General features: G+C 48.4%; 1 protein-coding gene and 1 non-coding gene across 7 annotated transcripts in view; both read right to left on the bottom strand.

The window, feature by feature from the left end:
• Window positions 1-16,639, bottom strand: part of Mybl2 (MYB proto-oncogene like 2) — a 28,204-nt gene extending 11,565 nt beyond the window's left edge. For 2 of the 6 annotated variants that reach the window (XM_087651119.1, XM_087651120.1), the window contains exons 1-6: window positions 16,409-16,639; window positions 12,249-12,355; window positions 10,165-10,236; window positions 8,713-8,805; window positions 7,272-7,492; window positions 3,886-4,045 (exon numbers count right to left, since the gene is read on the bottom strand). In XM_087651119.1, the coding sequence (XP_087507245.1) occupies window positions 3,886-4,045; window positions 7,272-7,285 (174 nt within the window). In that variant the 5' untranslated portion in view covers window positions 7,286-7,492; window positions 8,713-8,805; window positions 10,165-10,236; window positions 12,249-12,355; window positions 16,409-16,639. 6 annotated transcript variants of the gene reach the window in all.
• Window positions 11,453-11,571, bottom strand: LOC120101931 (5S ribosomal RNA). The gene has a single exon (XR_015685054.1). It is a non-coding gene; the product is annotated as a 5S ribosomal RNA (ribosomal RNA).
• Window positions 16,640-23,479: the final 6,840 nt, after the last annotated feature.

The raw sequence follows: 23,479 nt of genomic DNA, 5'->3' as shown, positions 1-23,479 counted from the left end.
TAATGAGATTTATGCATAAATGACACTGTCATTAACAAAATGGAACAGAACACAGGCGAGACAGAGGCTCTGGAGTCAAGGCTGGGCACAGCTGCACTTGCCTACTATCCCAGAACCTGGAAGGCCAAGGCAGGACGATTACCAGAAGTTAAGTGAATTCCACAGCAGCACGGGCTAAAATTGGCTCATTAAGTAAAGGTGCTTGCAGCTGGGCTGATGACCTGAGTTTAACCCTTAAGACCCACACAGTAGGAGAAAACAGACTCTGTCCCAACGTCTTCATGTGTGCTTGCGTGCAGGTGCGTGCACGCATGCATACACTTGTTTTGGTTTTTTTTAAATGCCTTAAAGCAAGCAAACAAAAATAAATTGTTGTCTCCACAAGATTCGGGATCAATATGGAAGTCCCCGACTTAGAAATAAACATGCACGAGCATGTAAGTGACTGCCCACATCTTAGAAAATACAAGCCAGGGGTTGGGGATTTAGCTCAGTGGTAGAGCGCTTGCCTAGCAAGCGCAAGGCCCTGAGTTTGGACCCCAGCTCCGAAAAAAAAGAAAAGGGAAAAGAAAAAAAATATATATATATACAAGCCAAAGTATGAAGCATTCATTCAGGGGATAAAAACGTAGTAGGTCTGAGTTTTCCCTTTTTCTTTCTTTCTTTCTTTTTTTTTTTTTTTGAGGCAGTATCTTTAATTAGCCCCAGTTGGCATAGAAGTCTGTGCTGACCAGCTTCTGCCTCTGGGTGCTGAGACTAAAGGCATGGACCCGGTCCCCCCGCCCTAGATGAAGTAAATCTCAAACAGGACAGGACACACAGAAGTAATACAGTGAGTTGATATAGGTCTGGCAAATGGTTAACTGAGCTGAGCCCTGGGGTTGCAGGTCTGTGGAAGGTGCTTATTGAGCAAGAACAAGGCCCTTTAGGAATGGGATGAGGATGGAACCCAGTATACGTGGGGACTCCCTGCACTATTCCTGAAACTCTTCTGGGTGCTTATTATAGAGTCTGAAAATACATTATCCCAACGCTGTGACAGATACCGAGGAAACTGCCAGAAGCTGACTCCTTTGGTAAGGGGACCTCTGGGGAATTAGGACTAGGAGACACCCTTTCACTCTATTCTCCCCTTCCCTCGCCAATCAATGCCATACCCCCTACAGAGCTGCACTTGTCAGCAGGGGGCCAAACACCATCTGTAGCAGGTGGAACGAGCAGCAAGCCTCCCCCCACCAGTAAGAGAGATACTGTTACAACAGAATGTGTACAAAACACCTTTAAAGGAAAGAACAAGTCAAAGGGTACAAAACAAACTGTGACAGTTTATCTATGCTCGGCCCACTAAGTAGCACTTTTAGGAGGTGTGGCCCTGTTGGAATAGGTGTGTCACTGTGGATGTGGGCTTTAAGACCCTCCTCCTAGCTGCCTGGAAGCCAGTATTCTGCTAGCAGCCTTCAGATGAAGATGTACAACTCTCAGCTCCTCCTGCACCATGCCCGCCTGGATGCTGTCATGCTCCTACCTTGAGGATAATGGGCTGAACCTCTAACCCTATAAGCCAGCCCCAGTGAAATGTTGTCCCTGTAAGAGTTGTCTTGGTCATGGTTCACAACAGAAAAACCCTAACTAAGACACAAACACACACATCATTGACCAGCTTGGTGCACAGAAAGCACAAGACAATGCAGAGCTGCTCACTGTGAAATCTTCCCAGAGCCATCTTTGTTTCCAGTCTTACTTTTTAAAAAATAAATCAGTTTCTTGACCTCTTAGATAAGATGTTATGTGTAAAGAAAATCAAATCGAGGCAGACACCGTTTAAAATGTAACGCTTGGGAGGCAGAGCTGTAAATCAGTTAGCCAATTAATTGGGGGAGTGATTGCTTAGTTTGCAGGAAGCCCTAGTGAGATGGCTCTTCTTGGTGGTCAACTTGACTACATCTGGAATGAACTCAAACACAAGGGGATGGATGCACTTGGGAGGAATTTTCCTTAAAGCTTTCAAGCAGGAAAAACCACTTTTAACCTGGATCTTTTGTGGTGGGAAGATCCTCCTTTAATGGCCCTGCCTGCTGGCAGCCATCATAAGCCACAGAAGAAGGAAGCTTTTTGCTCTTTGCCAGCTGACCCTCACTGGCTGGCAAGTCCACACCTCCACTGGCAATAGAGCCAGCTTCAGAATTCAGTGTATAGAGACCGTCTAAGACATCCGGTCTTAAACCCCCAGTGAACGTGATTGTTGGGGGGAGGGTGGTAATGGGGGGAGGATGGGGTTGGGGAAACCCATCTAGAAGGGGAGGTGGAGGGGTTAGGGGGATGTTGGCCCGGAAACTGGGAAGGGGAATAACAATCGAAATGTAAATAATACTCAAGTTAATAAAGATTAAAAAAAAAAAAGACATCCAGTCTTGTGGACCAAGCAACCACTGGATCCTTGGACAAGCTGGACACAGCTTGAAAGACATTCTAATGAATCTCCTATATATATATACATATATATATATATATGTATATATATATATGATTTATATATTACACACACACACACACACACACATTTAGTCCATAAACAGTTCCTCTAGACAGCCCTAATACTTACATTCAACTTCCAGACCAAATGAACTGGGCACGCACACTGCGTATGCATGTGAGTCCAGCCTCTGGAGTTACGTGCAGAAGACCAGAAGCTGAAGTTAAGCTACCCTTAACTACGCCTGGGTAAAAGACCCTGTCTCCAAAGAAACTGGGAGCAGGTGGGTAGGATGCACAACCCGGACACCTGGGGTTCAGTTTCTAGAATCCAAGGTAGGCGAGATCTGGCACCCAAAAGCTACCCTCTGACCCCTACACCTGTGCTCATACTCACACACATGAACAGAAGGGGAAATGCAGCTGTCTGGGGAGTGGAGATTTAGCCCACGCACCTACCAGTGTCATTGTTTATAACTGTGATAGACAGAAAACACATCAGGGAGACGAGGGGAGTTAAAGTCCGACAGAAAAGTGCAAAGGATTCTGGGTAGATGCTAATGCAGAAATATAGTGGCTGTTAAGCAGCTAGAAATGCACCAATGTGCATTTAGAGAATTATCATAATTCAGAATATATGCCCTTTTTTAAAAAAACCAGCAAATAGAGAGCTACAGAGACCACTCAGCAATTAAGATTACTTTACTACTCTTGCAGAGGACCCATGTTCAGTTCCCAGAACCTACAGTTTTAGGGGATCTAATGTTCTCGTCTGATCTTGTGGGCTCCTACATACACATATAACGAACATCTTTAAATCGTAAAGTCTCAGCAGATAGAATGAGCGGAAACTCATATGGCGGAAGGAGAGAACCGACTCCTCCACGTTGGCTTCTGAGGGCAGAACATAGTGGTGTGTGCCTTTAATCCCAGTACTTGGGAGGCAGTTTGAGGCCAGCATGGCCTGTACAGCACATTCCAGGACAGAGCCACACAGAAAGAGAGCCTGTCTCACAAGATGCACCCCTCCCCCATCCCCCCCCCCAAAAGAAAGAAAGAAAAAAACATATAAGTCACCATGACGAGTTGTCCTCTGACCTCCACACGGACAGATTGACGGGAAGACAGTCACTGAGAGGACAGAGCCTTAGGACCTCTCCCCAGTGTTACCCATCATCCTCAGTGTTACCCATCATACCACTGCTCTCCCCTCCTGAATGAGAACTAGGGCTAGCTGGTCTGTCACAAGCAAAGCTCTAGAAACATGCTGGCCACACTCAGATCCTAGGCAGAAAATGGGTGAGTGGCTCTGGGGAAGTTCTTGGGGAGATTGGGTCAGATGACCAGGAAATAAAGCAAACCAACCAGCCTGGAACCGAGTCCAGAGAACGAGCCCCAAGGCTGCCCACTCACCGGGCCTTCCACAGGCTGGACACTCTGTTGGTAATCCTTGTCCTCGAGCTCCAAGAGCAAGTAGACAGGCTTGCAGTCTCTGGACTCGTTTGGGAACCCTCCCGTGTCGACTTTCCTTTTGATGGTGGAATTCCAGTGATTCTTCACAGCATTGTCTGTCCTGAGGAAGAAAAAAATCCAGGGCCTCTGACATGCAGCTCTCAGCGGCTGCAGCTTATCCACACATCTGTAAGTGAAGTGTTGCAACCAAGGTGACTGCAGAGGGAGGTGAGGCTACTGCACAATCGAGGCCAATCAAGCCCCACAGAGGAGTTCCGAGTTCCCAACCGAGAATCAAGGGAGGCCCCCAAAGATAATATGCATGGGTTTACCCCAAGAAAAGAGCCAGCTCAGACTCAGGTGACACTTGGCACCTGCCTTCCTCTCTATTCTCCCAGGATCACACTGCAACAACAAAGGAAGACTGGAAACAAAGCCAGAGAGCAAAGGTGTAGCAACAGGAAGGGCCCTGGGAAGAAGTGGCAGCAGGTGAGCTTGTGGAAGTTACCAGAAGATGGAAAGCGGACAACAGCCAGCCCAGGAGACTAGGAGTTCAAACCAAATTGACCTTACAGGAGGATTCGAGTCAGAACCAATTCATTCCTAGGCTCCTCCCAGAACTGCAGGAGCCCCAGGACTGGAGTGAGGAACCCAGGTTAAGTAAGCACAACAGCTGTCCAACCTCCAAGGCAGGAGGTTTCCTCTTTAGAGAGAAATAACCCAGCAACTGTGGCCACAACACACAGGTCAGAAACTGGGGTTCCATGGAAATCTGTACCCTGGAGGTGAGGTCCCCAGACCCCATCTACATACCCTGGGGGCCCAGGCAACAATGTTCTTAAAGGAATTACCTGCCTCTGGGGAAATGATTAACTCCAGAGGAAAGGTCCTTGGAATGTCCTCCCAAAGGGCCTGTGGACACCAAACACTGCAGTAAAGGCCATCAGCAGATAAGCAGTAAAGGCATTCACAGATAAGCTCAACCACAGTCACTGACTTCTTAACTGCACTGGGGCGTCCACAGACCAGCATCCCTTCACAGCAAACCTCCCCCGTTAACAAATACGGATGGGTCAGCAAAGAGAGAGAAACACACGGCCAGTGATTCTCAAATTTCCTAACGCTGTGGTGACCCCAACCATAAAGTCACTCCCACTGCTACTTCCTAACCGTACTTTTGCTTCCGTTGTAAACTGTAAATACCTGTGTTTGTCATTTGACCGTCAAAAGGGGTCACCACCAGAGGTCGTGAACCACTACACCAGACAGACCGACAGACAGACCGACAGACAGGCACAGAAGGTGTTTTGGTCATTTTAGCAGCTGCAAACATACATTAGGAACTTGGTCCAAAAAGGAGAATTTAGAAAACAAAAACTTCTCAGCCAAAATAATTTCCAAAGGATTGGAAGGTTAAAACAAATAAAAAAAAAATAAGAAATGTCCCAGGACGCGTGAAACCAAAGAGAGAAGGAAAAGATGAAGGCATCATAATGCTCTCAATATTCTGAACAAAAGTTATTTTTAAGCTCTGTACCTACTCAACTCATCTATTAAGTGGGAGATAGAATTGAGGACAGAGCTCAGGATGCTAATGAAGGGTGTGCTCCACTAAAACAAGGAAGTAAACAACAGAAAAGGAGGGTTCATTCTAACAGTGAGAGGTCAAAGACAAGCAACTTAACAGGGCGGCAGTCACAGCACAGAGGAACCGGGCTCCACCTGCATACTTTATCTAGGGACTAAAGACGTGCCTGTGTCTGAGGCTGAAGAGGACAAAGGATCCCTGAAGTGAGTTACAGAGGGCTGCTAGGCACCACGTGGCTGCTGGGAACTGATCCCAGGTCCTCCGCAGAGCAGCAAGATATGCTGAGCCATCTCTCCAACCCTGTTTCCCTCCCTCCCATCCTCTGTTTTTCAAGAGGGTTTCTCTGTGTTGCCCTGGCTACCTGGGAACTCTGTAGACCAGGCTGGTCTTGAACTCACAGGCATCCATTAGCCTCTGCCTCCCAAGTGCCTGTATTAAAGGTGTGTGCCACCACTGCCCAGCTCTTACCTTTCTTAATAAGCTACTTCTGTTCCACAACTAACTTAAAAAGGCATGGCTTTCTCTCCATCTCCTGGTGGGTGCTGGAACTTACACTTACCCGGAACTATGTCTTTCTCTTAAACTTTTAATAAAATTGTCTTTATTAAAACAAACAAACAAACAAACAGTGGAGGGGGAAACACTTAGAACAAAAGCCAGAGAATAAGGAAATATACTCATAGACAGTACTAGCAGATTAGTTCTATGTCTGAGGCATCATAGTGTAACTTCTGTTGTCCTAACTACTAAGATCCCCTGCCTCTGCTTCCTAGGTGCTGGGGGAAGGGCGTGCATCACCAGCACCTGGACCAACATCTACTTCACTTTAATTAATAACTTGGAGTCAGCTGGGAGGCGGGGGTGCACACCTTTAATCCCAGCACTTGAGAGGCAGAGGCAGAGGCAGGCGGATTTCTGTGAGATCAAGGCCAGTTTATATAGGCAGAGTTCCGGGATAGCTAGGGCTATGGAAGGCCCCTGTCTCCAAAAGAGCATGCAAGTAAGCTCGGAACCAGCCAGCAAGCAGGGTTGCCCCTTGGTTCTGGTTTCAAGTTCTTGCTTTATCCCTCGATGATTAACTGTGACCTGGAAGTGCAAGCCAAGTCAACCCTTCTCTCTCCAACTTGCTTTAGGTGAAGTGTTTTATATCACTGCAACAGAAAGGAAACTAGGATAGGATATACTGTAGGCAGTGGGGTGGGAGGGAGGGTCAGAGTCGCAGGGAGTTAAATCCTCCATGGCTGAAAACCAGGATGGAAACCATCACAGTGGATGAGGAGACAGACAGCCCAGCAGCAGTTAACAGCATTCCCTCTTCCAGAAGATCTTGATTTGATCCCAGCACCCACAGACCAGCTCACAACTGGCCTCCTCAGGCACCAGGCATGCACATGGTACGGACACACAAGTAGGCAAAACACTCACATACATTAAATAGACTGTCCAGGCATGGTGGTACATATCCACATTAGTATCATTTGTGAAGCCAAGGTCACAAGTTCGAGAAGTCAGCCCGGGTTCAACATCTGGGGACAGAAACTAGTGTTTCTCCCATCAGATTCCCCCTAACAGGGTTCAACCAGACTTCCTAGTACTGTCTCTTTAGACAGGCCATTCTTGAGGGACCTACTTCCATTTAATGCACATCTCTAGAAGACCTGGCTGGTTGGATGTTAAAGACCACATAGGGCTGATCACAGTTCTCTGGGACACTCTATCCCAGGATGGGCCTCACCTCCCTACCAGGAGATGGCCTCACCTCCCTGGCAGCATCTTGGCGATCTCAGCCCAGCGGTTGCCCAGCACTTTATGGGCCTCACAGATGATCCGATCTTCCTCCTCTGTCCAGCAGGACTTCTTCACCTCAGGGTTGAGATGGTTGTGCCAGCGCTCACGACACTGCTTCCCAAGACGGCCCTTCAGGTGCTTGGCAATGAGCGTCCACTGTTTTGTGCCGTACTTCTTGACCAGCTCAATGACCTTAAAGAGAACAGCGGTGAAGGACCGGCCCCCACCCCGCCTCCATCGCCCTCCATTAAACGTCTAGATAGCCCGGTGGGTCTCACTTTGCAGTTTACAGAGCTACAGTAAGCCTGTGAGAGGTCCACCCGCACCATACTCTAGGGCAGGATATATCCCTTCAGCACTTCTGTGGTGTACGGCCTCAAGATGTGTGATAACACGCGTATTCCCATGTGTGCACAGGCAAAACCAGGCAAGAGTAGATACTTAGGGAAAAAAAGGAATTTCTGTGTGGAAATATTCTATTTCATTTCTGCATGGTTAAAGAAGCACCGAAAAAGCAGCCCAGGGTCATCGCAGTTTGGGGAATGTCAATCCCACTCTGTGCCTTGATTTACCCACCTATTGCACAAATAACCCACCCCGAGAGACTACGGAAATATGGCACTGAATGTCAAATGTGGCAAAACTCCTGTAACCCACAGGGGAGAGAAGCAGGAGTTTAAGTGAGTTCTGGCTGCACGGAAAGTCTGAGGCTAGCCCAAGCTAACGTGAGACCCCGTTTCAAAAAGAAAATAATCCTAGAGCAGGGATCAGAGGAGAGGTGAAGCCCAGTGGCAGAGAGCTTTACCCAGCATGCGACAGGTTTCGTGTGAAGCACCCTCAAACCAGGCATCTGAGCATTGTGTTTGTGTGGTCTAACCTGTGTCACCGTGTCTACCACATTATCACAGCTTCAATGCCAGCTGTCACTAGCGAAGCAAGCCTCTTATGTGGACCACCCATTACCTGTCCATGATGTTCTATGTGGTAGGTATGGTTACCAGTTAAAAGCTAGGTAGTCTCACCGGATGGTGGTGGCCCCTGGCACTTGGAAGGCAGAGGCAAGTGCATTTCTTTGAGTTTGAGGCCAGCTTGGTCTACAGAGTGTGTTCCAGGACAGCCAAGGTTACACAGAGAAACTCTTTCTCAGAAAACAACCAACAACAAAGAGCTGTCTGGATGATTCATGGAGTGAGGTGGCCACTCGGCCTGGCACTAGGAAGGCTGGGGTTGGAGGAGCGCTCTGAGCTCTAGGTCAGATTATGCTACAGCATGAATATGAGACCAGCCAAGCTACAAAGCTGGCCTTTCTCACTACACAAACACACACAAGTCCCTGGAGAAGCTGTGTGGTACGGGGATGTTCAGATTCCCTGCAAGCCCACCGTGTGTGCAGTCCCTTTGCCAGCACCGACCTTCTGATCTTCCTCTTTGGTCCACGGTCCCTTAACAAGGTCTGGATTCAAAACCCTCAGCCACCGGTACTGGCATTGCTGGTCTGTGCGGTTCTAGAACAGGAACAGAAAGAATGCTGACACTAGAAGATTGAACTCTGGTTGAGCCTTGAGCTCAGGGGGCAGGGTACAAGCACACCTTAGGTAGCTGTGTCCTGTGCCACGCACCCACCACACACCAGAGGCCAATATACCAGAACATGGGTACAGTGATTTTGCTTCACTTTAAAGGATGAACTCAGGCCCTGTGGAAAGGGACCTCCCACCCTGTGAACCTAGTATGTGTGTGTGTGTGTGAGGTGCACTATCTCAGAGTCTATGAAAGTTTTGTGAAAATTATTAGTTATCCCTCCTTTCTTCTTGGAGAAAAAAAAACATTTTTTTTAAGTCTTTAAAGAGCTCAGGTTACAAGGAAAAAGGCAGAGGGCAGAAAGAAGGGTGATGACTCAGCCCAGGATGCCTATGGAACTCCCAGCAGTCAGTGGTAGCCTTGGATACTCCAGCCTTTCCTGGTGCCAGCAGTCCTGGGGAGGGTGTGTGTAGAAGGGAGCTCTCATCCACAGACTTTGCATGTTAGTGTAGTGGCACTAAAACCGTGCAGGAGCTTAGTCTGCTCAAACGACGCTTCCCCTTAGGTTCAAGTTCAGGGCCCAGAACTAAGTATCCAGCTGCTCCTGACTTGCTGGAAGAAAAACAAACTTGCCTTTGGGCCCCAGACTAAGATTCGCTAAGGCAGCTATGTGAGGTCATCTCCCGGGAAACTTTCCTGTTTTATTTGGTTGATTTTCTTTTTTTTTTTTTTTTGTTGAGGTTTGGTCTACTGCTATATATTATAATGCTAAATTCTAGCAGTGACGTCTCGGGTTTATAAGCTTTTGTTGTGCAAACCTCCTTATTCCTTAATTTAAAACTATTGGCTAAATAAAATTGGCTATAGCCAATTACTGGAGGAATTAGAGGTAGGTGGATTTGGAGTGACCTGGTTGGAGGAGGAGAGACCAGAGGGAGAGGGAGAAGAAGGAGAAAGAAGCCTTTAGGAGGGGAGAGGAACCATGAGCACGTGGCCAGGAGAAACAGCAAGTATCTGGGGTACACCGCTGGGGAAGTACCCAGGCCTGCAGTTAGAAGGGTAGATTAGGGGTGACCCCCCCCCATAATTGTCAAAGCCAAGTATAATAACCACAGTCTGAGTCTCCTTTATTTGTAAGCTAGTCAGGAATAAACATAAATTGGTTTTGCTACAAGGTTTCTGTGTAGCCCTGGCTGACCTTGAACTCAGAGATCCACCTGCCTCTGCCTCCCCAAGCGTAGTACAGGAAGCCTGGCCTCCCAGCCTCACCTCACCTACACTTTCTAAGCTTTCTAGAGAGGGCTTACAGAGAATCCTTGCCCTGGGGGAGGGGCAATACTCACAGGAAAGTGACTGGCCAGGAACTTCCAGTCTTGCTGTCCAAACTGCCTCACCAGGGCCCTCAGTAGCTCATCCTGCCAAGGTAAGAAAGACACGGGCTTGGCTTAGCTCACATGTATGGAAAGTCTCACAGATGCCGTGATAACAGCATATTCATGCATTACTCAGGAACTGAGTGCCTACTAAGTGCCAAGTGTTAGTCAGAGATGCCAATCAAAGCCTCAGGCAAACAGAAGCAGAGCCACTCCACGCTGGAGGACACCCTGTGCTAAAGCTACGGTTACCGCCTCTTCAGCCAGGAGGACAGTTTAAACTGAGGAGAAGGGAGAGAAGAGGCTATGGCTGGAGAGGATGCCAGTGACAGGACTCTTATCAACAAGAGGCAGATTAGCCACTGAGGGGGAAGCAGATGATCAAGGTTCAATGTCATTGTTACAAAGTATCCGAGAGCTGCCAAAGTGGGAAAGTTTCAGAAAACAAAAGCCAAACAAGGGGGGCTCCCATCTATTCCTCTGCACTGGAGACAGAGGTTCTCCGAAAATATACAACTTAGCTAGCATTCCAGAGCGGCCTGGGAGACAAGAGATCCACCCGAAACCAAACCGAAACAACGGAATCCCACAGACAGACAAGAACTGGTTTTGGCATTCAGGGCTGAGAATGCAGCTGAGCCGCTAGAGCGCGCCCTGCCCTAGTGGGCACCGCTAGAGCGCGCCCTTCCCTAGTGGGCACTGCTAGAGTGCGCTCTTGCCTAGTGGGCACCGTGTGTTGTCTCCAGCTCTTACTTCAGGAAAAATAACAAACTCAAGACCAACCTCAGCTGCACCACAAACTGGGAGGGCTGCCCAGCGTATGTGAGAAACCCTGTCTGAAAACAAAAAGGACCAAAAAGATTGCTCTGTGGCTTCAATCCCTAGAACCCAAATGGGAGAGACCTGACCCGCAAAAGTTGTCCCAATGCATCTGCATGTGCGAGCACACTCACACACACGTAATAAAAACAAAGAAAAAAGTAGCACACACCAGCCCTCTCTCATCCAAAAACATACATAAAGATTAATGAAAGGGGACTGGAGAGCTAGCTCAGTGGTTAAGGGCACTGGCTACAGGTTCAATTCTCAGCACCCACATGGCAGTATACGACCATCTGTAATTCCAGTTCCAGAGGACCTGGCACCCTCTTCTGGCCTCTATTGACACCAGGCACACAAGTGGTGCACCTACATACATGCAGGAAAAAAATACCCATACATATAAAATAATAAAATTATTTTGTTTTAATTATTTTTAAGCCTACAGCACCCAGTATTCCCAGGTGGTCTCCCAGCCAAGTACTAACCAGGCCTGACCCTGCTTAGCTTCCAAGATCAGATGAGATTGGGCATGTTCAGGGTGGTATGGCCGTAGACTGTTTTAAATCTTTTAAAAAGTAACTTAAAAAAAAAAAAAACAAAACAAAGGATGCAGATTTATTTAGCTTCCTTGCAGCCAACAGTACTTGGTCAAATGCCTCCTTCCACAGCACGTTTAAATTTCATCTCCTCTGTGCAGCATGAGATACTCCAAGAAGGATTGGAGGTGTCTCTGGCCTCAGTATAGATTATCAACACATGGATCAACGGGCTAGCATTTTGAGAATAAGTCTGTTACGTAAGCAGTTTGGCACTGCCTCTTGTGTATCCCTCTTACGGTGTGATGTTCTACACTGCCCAGGAACACAGTCCCCACAGGGCAGAGTGCCTTCCAATTATATGCACCCAGGATGGTGAGATGAATAAACCTGGAATCTTGATAAAATACCTGGTCTCTGGCATTAGGCGGTAACAGCAGAAAGCCAGCTAAGATACAGAGCAAGAAGCACAGAAGAGATTGAGGTCCCAAGGCTTGAGGACTAACCCCCATTCTCAGATCTTAGAGCCCGAGAATGCTCTGGGGAAGTAAAGAGAAGCAGATGGCCCATCAGCTTCTTCACAGTCCATAGATGATGACGTCAGACACTCATTGGCTAACCAGCCTATCCCGGTCTCCCCCCACAAGGCCACCCCACCCCCACCCCCACATTCCATGGAGTAGCTGTGAGGCTCACCTCCTCGTGGGTCCATTTGACCTTACATTTGTTGTCTCTCTGCTCCAGGAGGTCTGAGTCCGTGTCCTGGTAGCGTAACTCATCCAGTTCCTCACTGCGGAAGCAAGCTAAAGGTCATGGACAGTGTGTTTACACACCTTTACCTGGGGGTGGTAGTGTGTGGCCAGGGGCAGGTCAACTATAGGGAGGTTTGGGGAGGCAGGCCTGCCTTTTCTACTTGTACAAAAGTAGGTACCGGTGTGGCGGCCCATACCGGTAATCCAGCACTCAGGTGACAGAAAACAAAGGTTCAAGGTCATTCTAACTACATAATCAATTCAAGCCCAGACAAGCCCGGACAAGGCTAAATCAGCAAGCCCTGTCTCAAAAAGCCGAAAAATATAGGTAGAATTTCACTTTGCTTTTTGTTTCTTTTTTGAGACAGAGTCTATGAGGTATCTCTCCTGGCTGTCCTGGGACTTGCTGTGTGGACCAGGCTGACCCCAAACGCAGATCTTACTGCCAGTGCTGATATTGAAGGCATGCATGCCCCACCAGCCTCTACCCTCTGTTTTCTTCTCAACGAAATGGGTTTATGGGCGTTAAAAATTACACTTATTGGTGTGCCTGTGTACGCGTACACCAGCACCTTCACCCGCAGAGCCATCTGCCCGGCTGAAGCGTATACTCTTTTTTGATTTGTTGAGACAGAGTTTTGTTATGAAGTCTACCTTAATTCTCTGCGATTGTAAATTGCAATTAGAAACTTAGGCCACCATGCCTGGCTCCGTTTTCCTTCTCGTTGCTTTATTTTGGGGATAAAATTGCCCAGCATGCACAAAGCCCTGGCTCCTAACCTCCACCTCACCACAAATACAAAAATCTAAACTCTTCACAAAGTGTGGTATTCGGCTGAGCCATTTTTGTGCAGGCCTACGACCCCGAGACTGGAGGCTGAGACAGATCCGCTGTGAACACAAGGCCAGCATGAACTAGAGACAGACCTAGCTCAAAACAGATGGGAAATGATATTCAAAGCCACCTTCTCACTTTTTTCTTCTCAATAACAAACTCAACACTGGGCATTGCCTGTGTTTTTTTTTTTTTAAGATTTATGTTATGACGTGCCCTGGTGTTTTGCCTGTATCTGCGTACCGCACGTAAGCCTGGTGCATGCAGTTAGAATAGTGACCCCTCCCCCCCCCAGAACTGGAGTTCCAGATGATTGTAAGCCATCAGGGTGGGTCCTGGGAACTGAGCCTGGATCATCTGAAAGAGCCTTTAAGTGTTCTTAACCTCTGCGGCACCTCTCCCACGGCCGCCGGCATTGGATATTTTAAAGATAACCTGTAATCATCAAAAATGCAAAATTTTAAACCTCTTAGGTATGTCCTCAATAACTTTTTCCATTCTTTTGATCTGGATTAAAGGCATATTCCACCTCACCAAGCCGAACTTCATTCATTCCTGCCTGTCCCTTTCCAATCCTTGCCTGTACACGGGCACAACTAACGGAAAACAAAGACCTCAGAATACAATGATTTGACGTCTGGAAGCTTCAAAGAACGAACATGGAAGTTTTTGTTCTTTTTTGTTTGTTTGTTTTTATTTGTTTCTCAAGACAGTTTCTCTGTGTAGCCCTAGCTATCCTGGAACTCATTCGGCAGACTCAAGAGATCTGCCTGCCTCTGTCTCCCTGCTGGGATTACCTAAAGGCAGGGTCTACTACGGCCTGGCTGACATGGAGCCTTTTGACTGCTGTCCTATTACCTAGTTTAATGGTTTTGAGAAAGGAGATCATACTATGAAGTTCTAGGAATGCTCGTTAGGGACTAGAGAGCTGTCTCTGTCGAGGAACACACAGCTCTTGACAAGGATCCAAATTTAACCTCTAACCCCCTTTCCCACAATTCCCACCTCTACAAGGATCCAGGGACTCTGGCCTCTGTGGGCACCTACACCCAAGTGCACATAGCCACACACAAGTACATAACTAAAGAAGAAAGGAAAACAACCAGTTATTCCCAGAACTCGTTTAATCCTTCCCAGGGGCCTGCACTGGGTCACCTCTAACAAACACTAAAGGTGAAGTCAGTCATGTAACTGGGAAAAGAGGAGGTTTCCAAACAAGCAAGACAGGCCACACTTTGTGCCCCAAAGTGTGCTGCTGGTGTCTGCACACCCCTCCCCTTTCTTCCCTCACACTCCTCACAGCCTCTCTAGTCACTCCTACACACCCAAAGCACTTTGGAAAGCCAGGCCCTGCCCTCAGTTCCAACCTCGGGTCTTGACATCACCCACAAAGGTCAGCTCCACCTTCATTCACATCCTGGAATTTGGCACAGAAAAGGCCTAAAGAAATATTTGCCCAGGGAAGGAGTGGATTTGTGAATGAATGAATCCTTGCAAAGATACCGCCTACTAAACAATTCTAGAAACCCTAACCAAAATGAAAAGGCGTTCCTAGACCTAGCAACGCAGTTTTGTTCAGTCATGTCTGACCCGACCCATGCACTGCCTACCACTCTAAAGTCCTAACAATTGAGTCTGCTTCTCCAAAACCCAGCACAAGGCCCTGATTCTATTAGAGCTTGGCCAATGTCGCAGGAAAAAAAAAAATCTGTGTAGCAGAGCTCTGAAGCCTCAGGGCCCTGTAATGGTGACACTATTTGGGGGGGGGGGGGCACGGTTCTTTGAGACACAGCTTCTCTATGTAGTCTGGAACTCCATCTGTAAACCAACCATGCTGCTCCTCGAACTCAAATTCGCCTGTCTGAGTGCTGGAATTAAAGGTGTGTGTGGCCACCCGGCAGGGTCACACTATTAAACAGATGGGAGTGAGTATCCATCATTCACATGCATTCTGGCATTCTCAAGGGCTCCATTTAACAGATGTGAAAAGTGAGGCCAACAAAGATTATGCCACATCAAACTCCACACTTTTACACCCTAACCTCCCTGGTAACCATAGCATGAAAAAGCAGAGGCCTGTGTGCTGTTTAAAGAAAAGTCACATTTTTGTATATACACATACCATTTCTCATGCCCTTGTACGTTCTGGGCTATGCTCCAGGGAAAGGTGAGTCAGAGGCCAAGAGGGAAATGGGCCACTGGGGTACAGGGAGTTACACCATGTGGCAGAGAAAGGCTACGTGAGGATGCAGGGACACTGAGCCCGTGCTTCACAAAAGGGTCCCTCCAATAAACCCCGGCGCTCTCGGAGTAGTACTTCCAGACGCTCTTCCTGGGCACTGAACTGCCCTAGAAACTGGGGCATGGGGAACCACACTGATCAGCGCCCACGGACCCAACCAATACCCGCCCCAGCCCCGAGGAACTCTGAAAGTAAGCAAGCAGGCATCTCTGTTCCTTATCCTCAACCGAAGCTTGATTCGGCCATCTGAAGACTCGAGTAAGGTGTTCTCAATTGGAGAGACCCAAAGAGAACACAGCGGAACCCTATTATCCCACTCCTTAGAAAGCCCCGCGATTAGGCCCCAGATACACAGATGTACCAAAGGTCCAGACTTGACTCAGCCACCGAACCTCTAGGGAACTAGGAGGGAAACGTAGTTCCTGCCTTTGGCCCAGCGGTTGCTGACAGACCAGTCTCGTTGCACACCATTAGTCTTTACTCATCCCCGGTTGCCCAAAACTAGCGTGGGACAGGAAGAGGAATTCTGAAACCAAACCGAACCGGCCGCCGAATCCCCAAAGAGACAACGAGTCCCCAGCCTCACATCCCGCGGAGGGCCCAGGGGCTTTGTGCTTCCCGGAATGCTAACAAGAAAAGAACGCCAGCAAAGTCGAGCCACTCTTGAACGACAAGTGTCTCCCAGACTTCTGCCTTCCACTCGCTGCGACAAGGGGAGACATTCTCCCTACCCAGTAATGGGCCTCCAGCTGACACCGCGGGCAACAGCTTTCCTTCCCCACCCAGCAATTAGGCGGGAGACGATGGACCTCACCCAGGGCCGGGACCGGGTCTAGAGGGGGAACCCGCGCTTTCAGGCTCCCGGGCCCAGGAGGCCCGGGAACCGATCGAGGGGTCCCTAGAGCGTCTAACGTGGCGCGCGCCCCTGCACCCGGCGGCGCGGGGTGCATTTCTCCCGGGATCCCCATCTCACGCTTGCTGACCCAAGGAGAAGGGCGAAAACCCCAGCGCGCCCGCAGCCTCTCACCAGCGCGTCCGCCGAGACATCCCCCCGGCCCGGACCCCGCCGCGCCCTTACGCCCGCCGGCCGAGCCCGGAGCGGGAGCCGGGCCGGGGTCAGGACTCAGGCTGCACCGGCCGCTCCGGGCCCCAGGCGGTGCTCTGAGGCGTCAGCGTGTCTGCAGGTCTTGTCGCACGTTCCCAGGAACTGCAGCTGCCTAGGGAGCGCACTGAACCACTTTCCTATCTCCCGCCAAGTGCGTCGGCGCCGCCCGGCCCTGGCGCGCGAGCGCGGGGGCGGAGCTCGCGGGGGCGGAGCTCACGGAAGGGGCCAGGCGTACTAGAGACGAGAGGCGGAGCCGGCGCGCCAGGGCCCTAGGAGGAGCCTGGGAGGGGCGGAGCCCATGGAGGGGAGGAGGGGAGGAGGGGAGTAGTTTACCGGAGGGCTGATACCGAAAGTGCTAGTCAAGCCGGCAGATGCTCCAGCTGCGGTTGGGAATCGACTACGTCCAGATACACCTACCTTGGGATTCAATGAGGCGCGAGGACCGGCTCTGTGTGGATCTTAGATAGTCCCCCAGGAACACACATAGCAAAGACTGAAAGAACTGAATGGGAGAAACTTCCCGCCCAAATTGTCATTGCTTAGACTGTCCCCAGAGGCCCCATGCTCCCTTTGACTAGGTTTGCACCTTTTCCTTTGCAACTCTTGCTTCTTCCGCGGCCTCAAAGGGACCCAGCTCAAAATCCCAACATTCCTCTCACCAAACTTAAACCTCTCCTCTTGGGTTAAATTTGTTACTCCGTTATTGTAAAGGTCTTCCAGATCACCACGCCGAGCCCAGAGAGACGAAATTTGGCCTCCCAGCTTTTTGTTTGGGTCGTTATTTGGACCAGTAACTCCCCACATCTCCCCTCATTGGGGTTTCTTGTCCATCTTGCTTTGTGCATTTCCCTAGCTGAACTGTGAGCATCCTGGGACTCCAGCAGCCCCGGGTTCAATTTCTAATGGCTAAGACAAGCTCTGATGGCAAGGGCTGTCCACTTTAGGCTGTCATTTACTATCTAAATACTGAGAGTCATCTTACTGGGACTTCCTGGAAGGGCCCCAGCCAAATGTCCTTTAGGCTCAGACCTCAGATCTCTTTAGAAAAACTGCTGGCCACCTTTAGACAGTACAATTCTGAAAACTTCATTCACTACAGCAGAATGAAGACTTAAAAGCTACCAGTTTCCACCAGGCATAATTCAAGGCTTTCCCCCACCTCTCTCCCTTCAAAGAAATTCATGTGGACATTGGCTCTGCACTGCTGGTGGGCTTACAGCCGTATTTCCCATGGGTTGATTCCTAGCCCACCTTTCCCCGGGTCCATTATCTCAAACTATCAAACTTCTCCATGCCCGTTTCCTCATCTACAAAAACAGTTCATAAAAATCTTTGATCATCTTAAGAATCCAATGAGTTATATGCTAAGTATTACCTGGTAGCAGATGGAGAAACTGAGTCACTGACTTCCCCAAACTGTAATTCTAGAGGTAAAGAAAGGAAAGAATGGGGGCTGGAGAGATGGCTCAGAGTTTAAGAGCACTGTCTGCTCTTCCAGAGGTCCTGAGTTCAATTCCCAGCAACTACATGGTGGCTCACACCATCTATACTGAGATCTTCTGGCTTGCAGTCCTACATGCAGGCATGCTGTATACATAATAAATAAATAAATAAATATTTAAAAAAAAAGAAAGGAGAAAAATGGTTTTCCCCCTAGTGTCTTTGGCTTGTTTGCAAATTGGATGGAAAATAAGTAAGAGGAAACTCATGTTTAATTACTTGCACATCCATTGGAATCCCATAAAAAAATGATGTCATACAAAGGCTCAGAAGTTTGAAGCTTCCTGAGGTACAAAAAGGAATGGGGTCCTAGGACTTCTGTCAGGATGGTGCTGCCACCCACTACTTGGGGACAAGGAAAGGAATTATGTGGCAAATAGGTGGTCTTGTTGTGCAGATAAAAGTCTCCCAGTTAAAAGAAAGTTATTGGCAGCAGCCAGTTCCTGGTACAGAGGCTGGCTAATGTAGATTTCCTTTACAAAAGGACTGCCTACAAAGTTATTTCCTAGTCTACGGTTTCTGCAGAATAACCAGGCCAAAGCATGCTGGAAAAGTAGGAGGTCATTTCCTTCTACACTTTACTTTGGAGTACTGTGGTGCGAACCTTTAACCCTAGGCACTTCAGAGATACCTCCCCTAAATGGCTAGGATCGAGTATGTGGAAGGCGCATACCACTATTACGTGGGGTGTGTTGCTGAGGTTAGCCCTGGGCCTTCCTATGTGCCTTACTCTCAACACCTGTACCTCCTCTATGATTATATTCTGACTCCATCTGTCTTCGCCCTTGCCCCCTGAGGTCTGAGAAGCCGCTCTGCAGGCTGCACACACTCCCATTTAGATTACCAATCTCCCTTCCGGGCAAGAGCAGGACCTAGAAATCTGCCCAAGGCAAAAAGGCAGAGAGCAGATGCAGAGTCCACCTGGAACTTGGAACTGGCGCCAGTTAATCGGGACACCAGAGTTAGAGGAGCCTGGAGATCAGTGTTGAGGCAGTACGATCACTCCAGAGTCACAAGGAATCTGGTGACCTCCACAAGTGTGTCCTCTAGTTATCAGCATAGCAACACATAACCCCTGGGGAGAGCATTGCCAGCATCCAGGTGCTATCATACCTGGGAGTGGTCTCTAGGCTCAAAGCAGATAACGTACATTGTGAATTACATGGGTATACCCTTCTGGGATGGAAAGGCTCTAGCCATTTAGCCATGCAATTAGCTGTCCCACCCTAGGCTCCAAATTCAAGGCTATTCCTTTTTCAAGAAGACAAAGATCAAATCTTGTTAAAATACACTTGGCCTGGCAACAAGGAGGACACAACATTGACTGGTGGTAAATAATAAATAGGATACCTGTCCAGAGTTACGGTATCCCTCTCCTGAGTAACTCTGGTTTGGATTTTCCTTTGTTCTGTAGGGCTGCACTTCAAACTCTGGGCTTCAGCCTGCCAGGCAACCAAGCTATAAATAAGCTGTGTGCTCAACCCACTAAGCAAGCTGAGACAATTGCACTGAGCACCTAGGTACTGGGCGGGCAGGAGGAAACTGTGTGCACTCACCCAACACAATGGGACCACTTTAGGATCCTCACAGTGGGGTTACTTAGGAATTTGCAAGGTAGACAATGTAGGGAATGACAAAGAACACCCTTTGCATAGCAGGGAGGAGAAGGATTTGAAAATCTATGCAAGGTGTGGTGTCACATGTCTAATCTCTGTACTTGGAAGGCCAAGGCAGGAGAATCCCAAGTTCAAAACCAGCCTTCGCTACACCGTAGTTCCAGGCCACACTGAGAAACAAGGAGACCTTGTACCCCAAACCGAAAGATAATTCTCCTTCAAGTACTGGTGCATGCCTGAAATTACAGCACTCTGGAAGGCTAGAACAGAAGAATGGAGAGTTGAAGCATCTGCTTATCTAGCATGGACTAGGGAGATTTCCCCAATCAAAAGAGAAAAAAGAGGGAAGGGGGGTGGGGAGAAGGTGGGTGGGAGAAAGGAAAAGACCAAAAGGAGGGGCAGGTGAGGGGGTTTCTCAGAGACTGGCAAGACTTCAAAGCCTTCTTGAGTCCTTTCAAGTCACAACCTTGATCATCTACAGATCCTACTGGCTCTCATTTCAAAATGCATTCAGTACCAAAAGCACAAAAGATGTTTAAAAGCTGGACATGGGGTTGGAGAGATGGCTCAGTGGTTAAGAGCACTGGCTGCTCTTCCAGAGGTACTGAGTTCAATTCCCAGCAACCACATGGTGGCTCACAACCACCTGTAATGGGATCCAATACCCTCTTCTGGTGTGTCTAAGACAGCTACAGTGTACTTATATGTGATAAATAAATAAGTCTTTTTTAAAAAAAGTTGGACATGACACAGATCCAGAATCCTAGCTTCTTAGGAAGTTGAGGCAGGAGGATTACAAGTTCAAGGCCAGCCTGGGCAACTTAGTGAAATCTTGCGAAAAGTAAAAAGAGGGCTAATAATATAACTCAGAGGTTCAGCACTTGTGTAGTAACCATAAGTCCCTAAGTATAATCTCTAGCAGTAGCATCAACATCATCAAAACAAAAACAGGAGGAGAGAAAGAAGGAACAAAAGAAAGGATGGACAGAGGAAGGAAATGGAAAAGGCTAAGCATGATAGCACGTACCTGTAACAGGCACTCATGAGGCAGAGGCAAGCATTCCAGGACAGCCTGGTCTACAGAGCAGGTTCCAAGCCAGCCAAGACCACACCGTCAGATCCTAAAAAGAAGCATGGTGGTTATCTTAGATGGCTACTCTCCAAGCCTCGACAGCTTTGACTATTTGGAAGTGTCCCCCAATGGCCTGTTGCCATCTCTTCACAGAAGGGTGGATTGGACCCTCATTAGACCTTCACCCGAGGGCCCAACTCCTTCCTTCATCTCTCTCCCGGCCATACGGAACTCTATCAAGGCCTCTTGTAGACTCTCGGAGGCTAGAGGACATAGTATGTCTTCATTGGGTTAACTCAAGGGGATCTCCATCTTTCACAGCTCAGAGGGGGGTAGGAGGGACTCAGTGTCACAGTGAGTTCTACAAGTCAGCCCAATAAACTCACTGGTTCTCCAAAATGGACTCTGGAGGAATCCTTACTTTGGTCTGTTGGTGGTGCCCTGTCTGGGGTAAATGGGCATTTTATCTCCCCAGGAAAAGTTCATGAAATATTGATGGACTTACGAAATCCTAGCCCTCGGGAGACAAGGGGGTTGTAAACTAAAGCCACCCAGAGCTAACTAGGAAGGTTCTGTCTGAAAGAAAGAAAGAAGAAAGGAAGGAAGGAAGGAAGGGAGGGAAGGAGGGAGGGAGGAAGGGAGGAAGGAAGGAAAGAAGGAAGTAAAAGAAAAGAGATGGGAGGTGGCCTTTCCATGTAGCCCGGGCTAGCCTGAAATGCATGCTATAGCAGCAGTTCTCAATCTATGGGTACTGATCCCTTTGGGGGAGTCGAATGACCCTCTCACAGGAACCACAGGTAGATATCTTGCATATCAGATATTCGCATTACAATTGAGTCACAGCAATAGCAAAATTACAGTTAAGAAATAACAAAGAAGGGTTGGGGATTTAGCTCAGAGGTAGAGCGCTTGCCTAGCAAGCGCAAGGCTCTGGGTTCGATCCCCAGCTCCGAAAAAAAGAAAAAAAAAAAAGAAATAACAAAGAAAATAATTTGCTGGTTGGGGGTCACGACAACATGAGCAACTGTGTTAAAGGGTTGCAGCATTACGGAGGTTGAGAATCACCGCTCTATAGCCAACCTTAAACTTTTAATTCTGCTTTATCCCCACAGTTGTTTCTTAAACACATAAATAGCTTTGATACAGGCCTATAGTACCAGCTAGGAGGAAGCTGGTGTGGGAGGATTAACTAAGCCCAGGAGTTCAAGACCAGCCTAGGCAACGTAAGTCCCTGGCTCAAAGAAAGGAAGAAAGAACAATGAAAAGTGCCGTAGTGGTTCGAATGTGCTTGGCCCATGAGAAGTGACACTGTTAGGAAGTGTGGCCTTGTTGGAGGAAGTATGTCTCTGTGGAGCTGGGCTTTGAGGTCCTATGCTTAAGCTCCGCCCAGTATAGGGAAGTAGTAGTCTCCTCCTGGTTGCCTTGGGATCAAGATGTAGAATTCTCAGCTCTTCCAGCATCATGGCTGCCTGCACACTGCTATGCTTCTCACACACATGTGCTTCTCTATGATGATAATGGACTGAACCTCTGAAACTGTTAGCCAGTCTCAATTAAATGTTGCCCCAGTTAAGAGTTGCCCTGAGGGTTGGGGATTTAGCTCAGTGGTAGAGCGCTCTAGGAAGCGCAAGGCCCTGGGTTCAGTCCCCAGTTCCGAAAAAAAAAACCAAAAAAAAAAAAAAAAAAAAAAAAAGAGTTGCCCTGGTCATGGTGTCTCTTCATAGCAATGAAACCCTAACTAAGACAAGCACATGACTGTAATCCCAGCACTCAGGACGTAGAGACAAGGTTGCTAAAGATCCAATGGCTGGCCTACAAAGCGAGAGTTGGGGAGTCGGAGAAGGGATGAGAAGAAGCTTGGTAGTGTGCTTACCAAATAGGCATGAAGGCCTGGGTGTGATCTTTTTTACCCACATAAACCAGGCCTGGTGGCCCAGATCTGCAACCAGAGGCAGATGCAGGAACATCACTGAGCCCTGTTTGTTTTACATGGTAAATTCCAGATTACCCTGAGTTCTATAGTGAAACTCTCAAAACCCAACACCCCAAGTCAACCAACCAAACCTACCCAAGACAGCCCCCTCTCCCCAAACAGGAAGGGAAACTCCACATCTATATGCCACTGTATGACTGCTGCCACTTGTGTAAAACTCCAGGAACTGTGATCCCACTTACAAAGGGGACAGTGGCTGAAGGGGAGAGGAGAGGCTCGCAGCGAGACACAGTGAATTTTCTCCAGTTGCGTCACTCTAGGGTCTCTCCCGACTCACTGGGGAAAGAGTGGAGCCTGAAGACCTGCAGGTCAGCACCTTGGCTCTTTCCCAGTGCTGAGTTCCCCTCAGTCAATCTAGTCAGCTTGACCTGGTACATGGGTGCAGCTGGCGGCCCCTAGTGGCCAAGACTGCACACGGTTCCCTCTCTGCAGTGGGAGTCCTAGTTTCCAGCATAAGCAGTAGACTTGTCCACCGTTTGTAAAGTTAAAGCTTATCTTTCCACTTCCAGTAACACTGGTTGCAAAGAAGAGGGTGGAGTTCTTTCCCCTTACACCCCATACATAGTTCACTGCTCAAGACTTAGAGTGTTAGTTTTTTGTTTTTCTTTTAATTAAAAACTAAACCGGAGTTTAGTGATGCACAACTGTGATCTATTTCAGTTTCAGGAGACCTGGTGCCCTCTTCTGGGTCCACTGGTACCAGGCACAGACATGGTATACACACACACACACACACACACACACACACACACACACACGCAGGTAAAACATGTATACACATAAAATAAAATAATTAAAAACTGTTTTTTCGG

Source organism: Rattus norvegicus, chromosome 3, assembly GCF_021556685.1.
Source record: "Rattus norvegicus strain SHRSP/BbbUtx chromosome 3, alternate assembly SHRSP_T2T, whole genome shotgun sequence".
Taxonomy (NCBI): Eukaryota; Metazoa; Chordata; class Mammalia; order Rodentia; family Muridae; genus Rattus; species Rattus norvegicus.
This window is presented reverse-complemented; position numbering and strand designations above follow the sequence as displayed.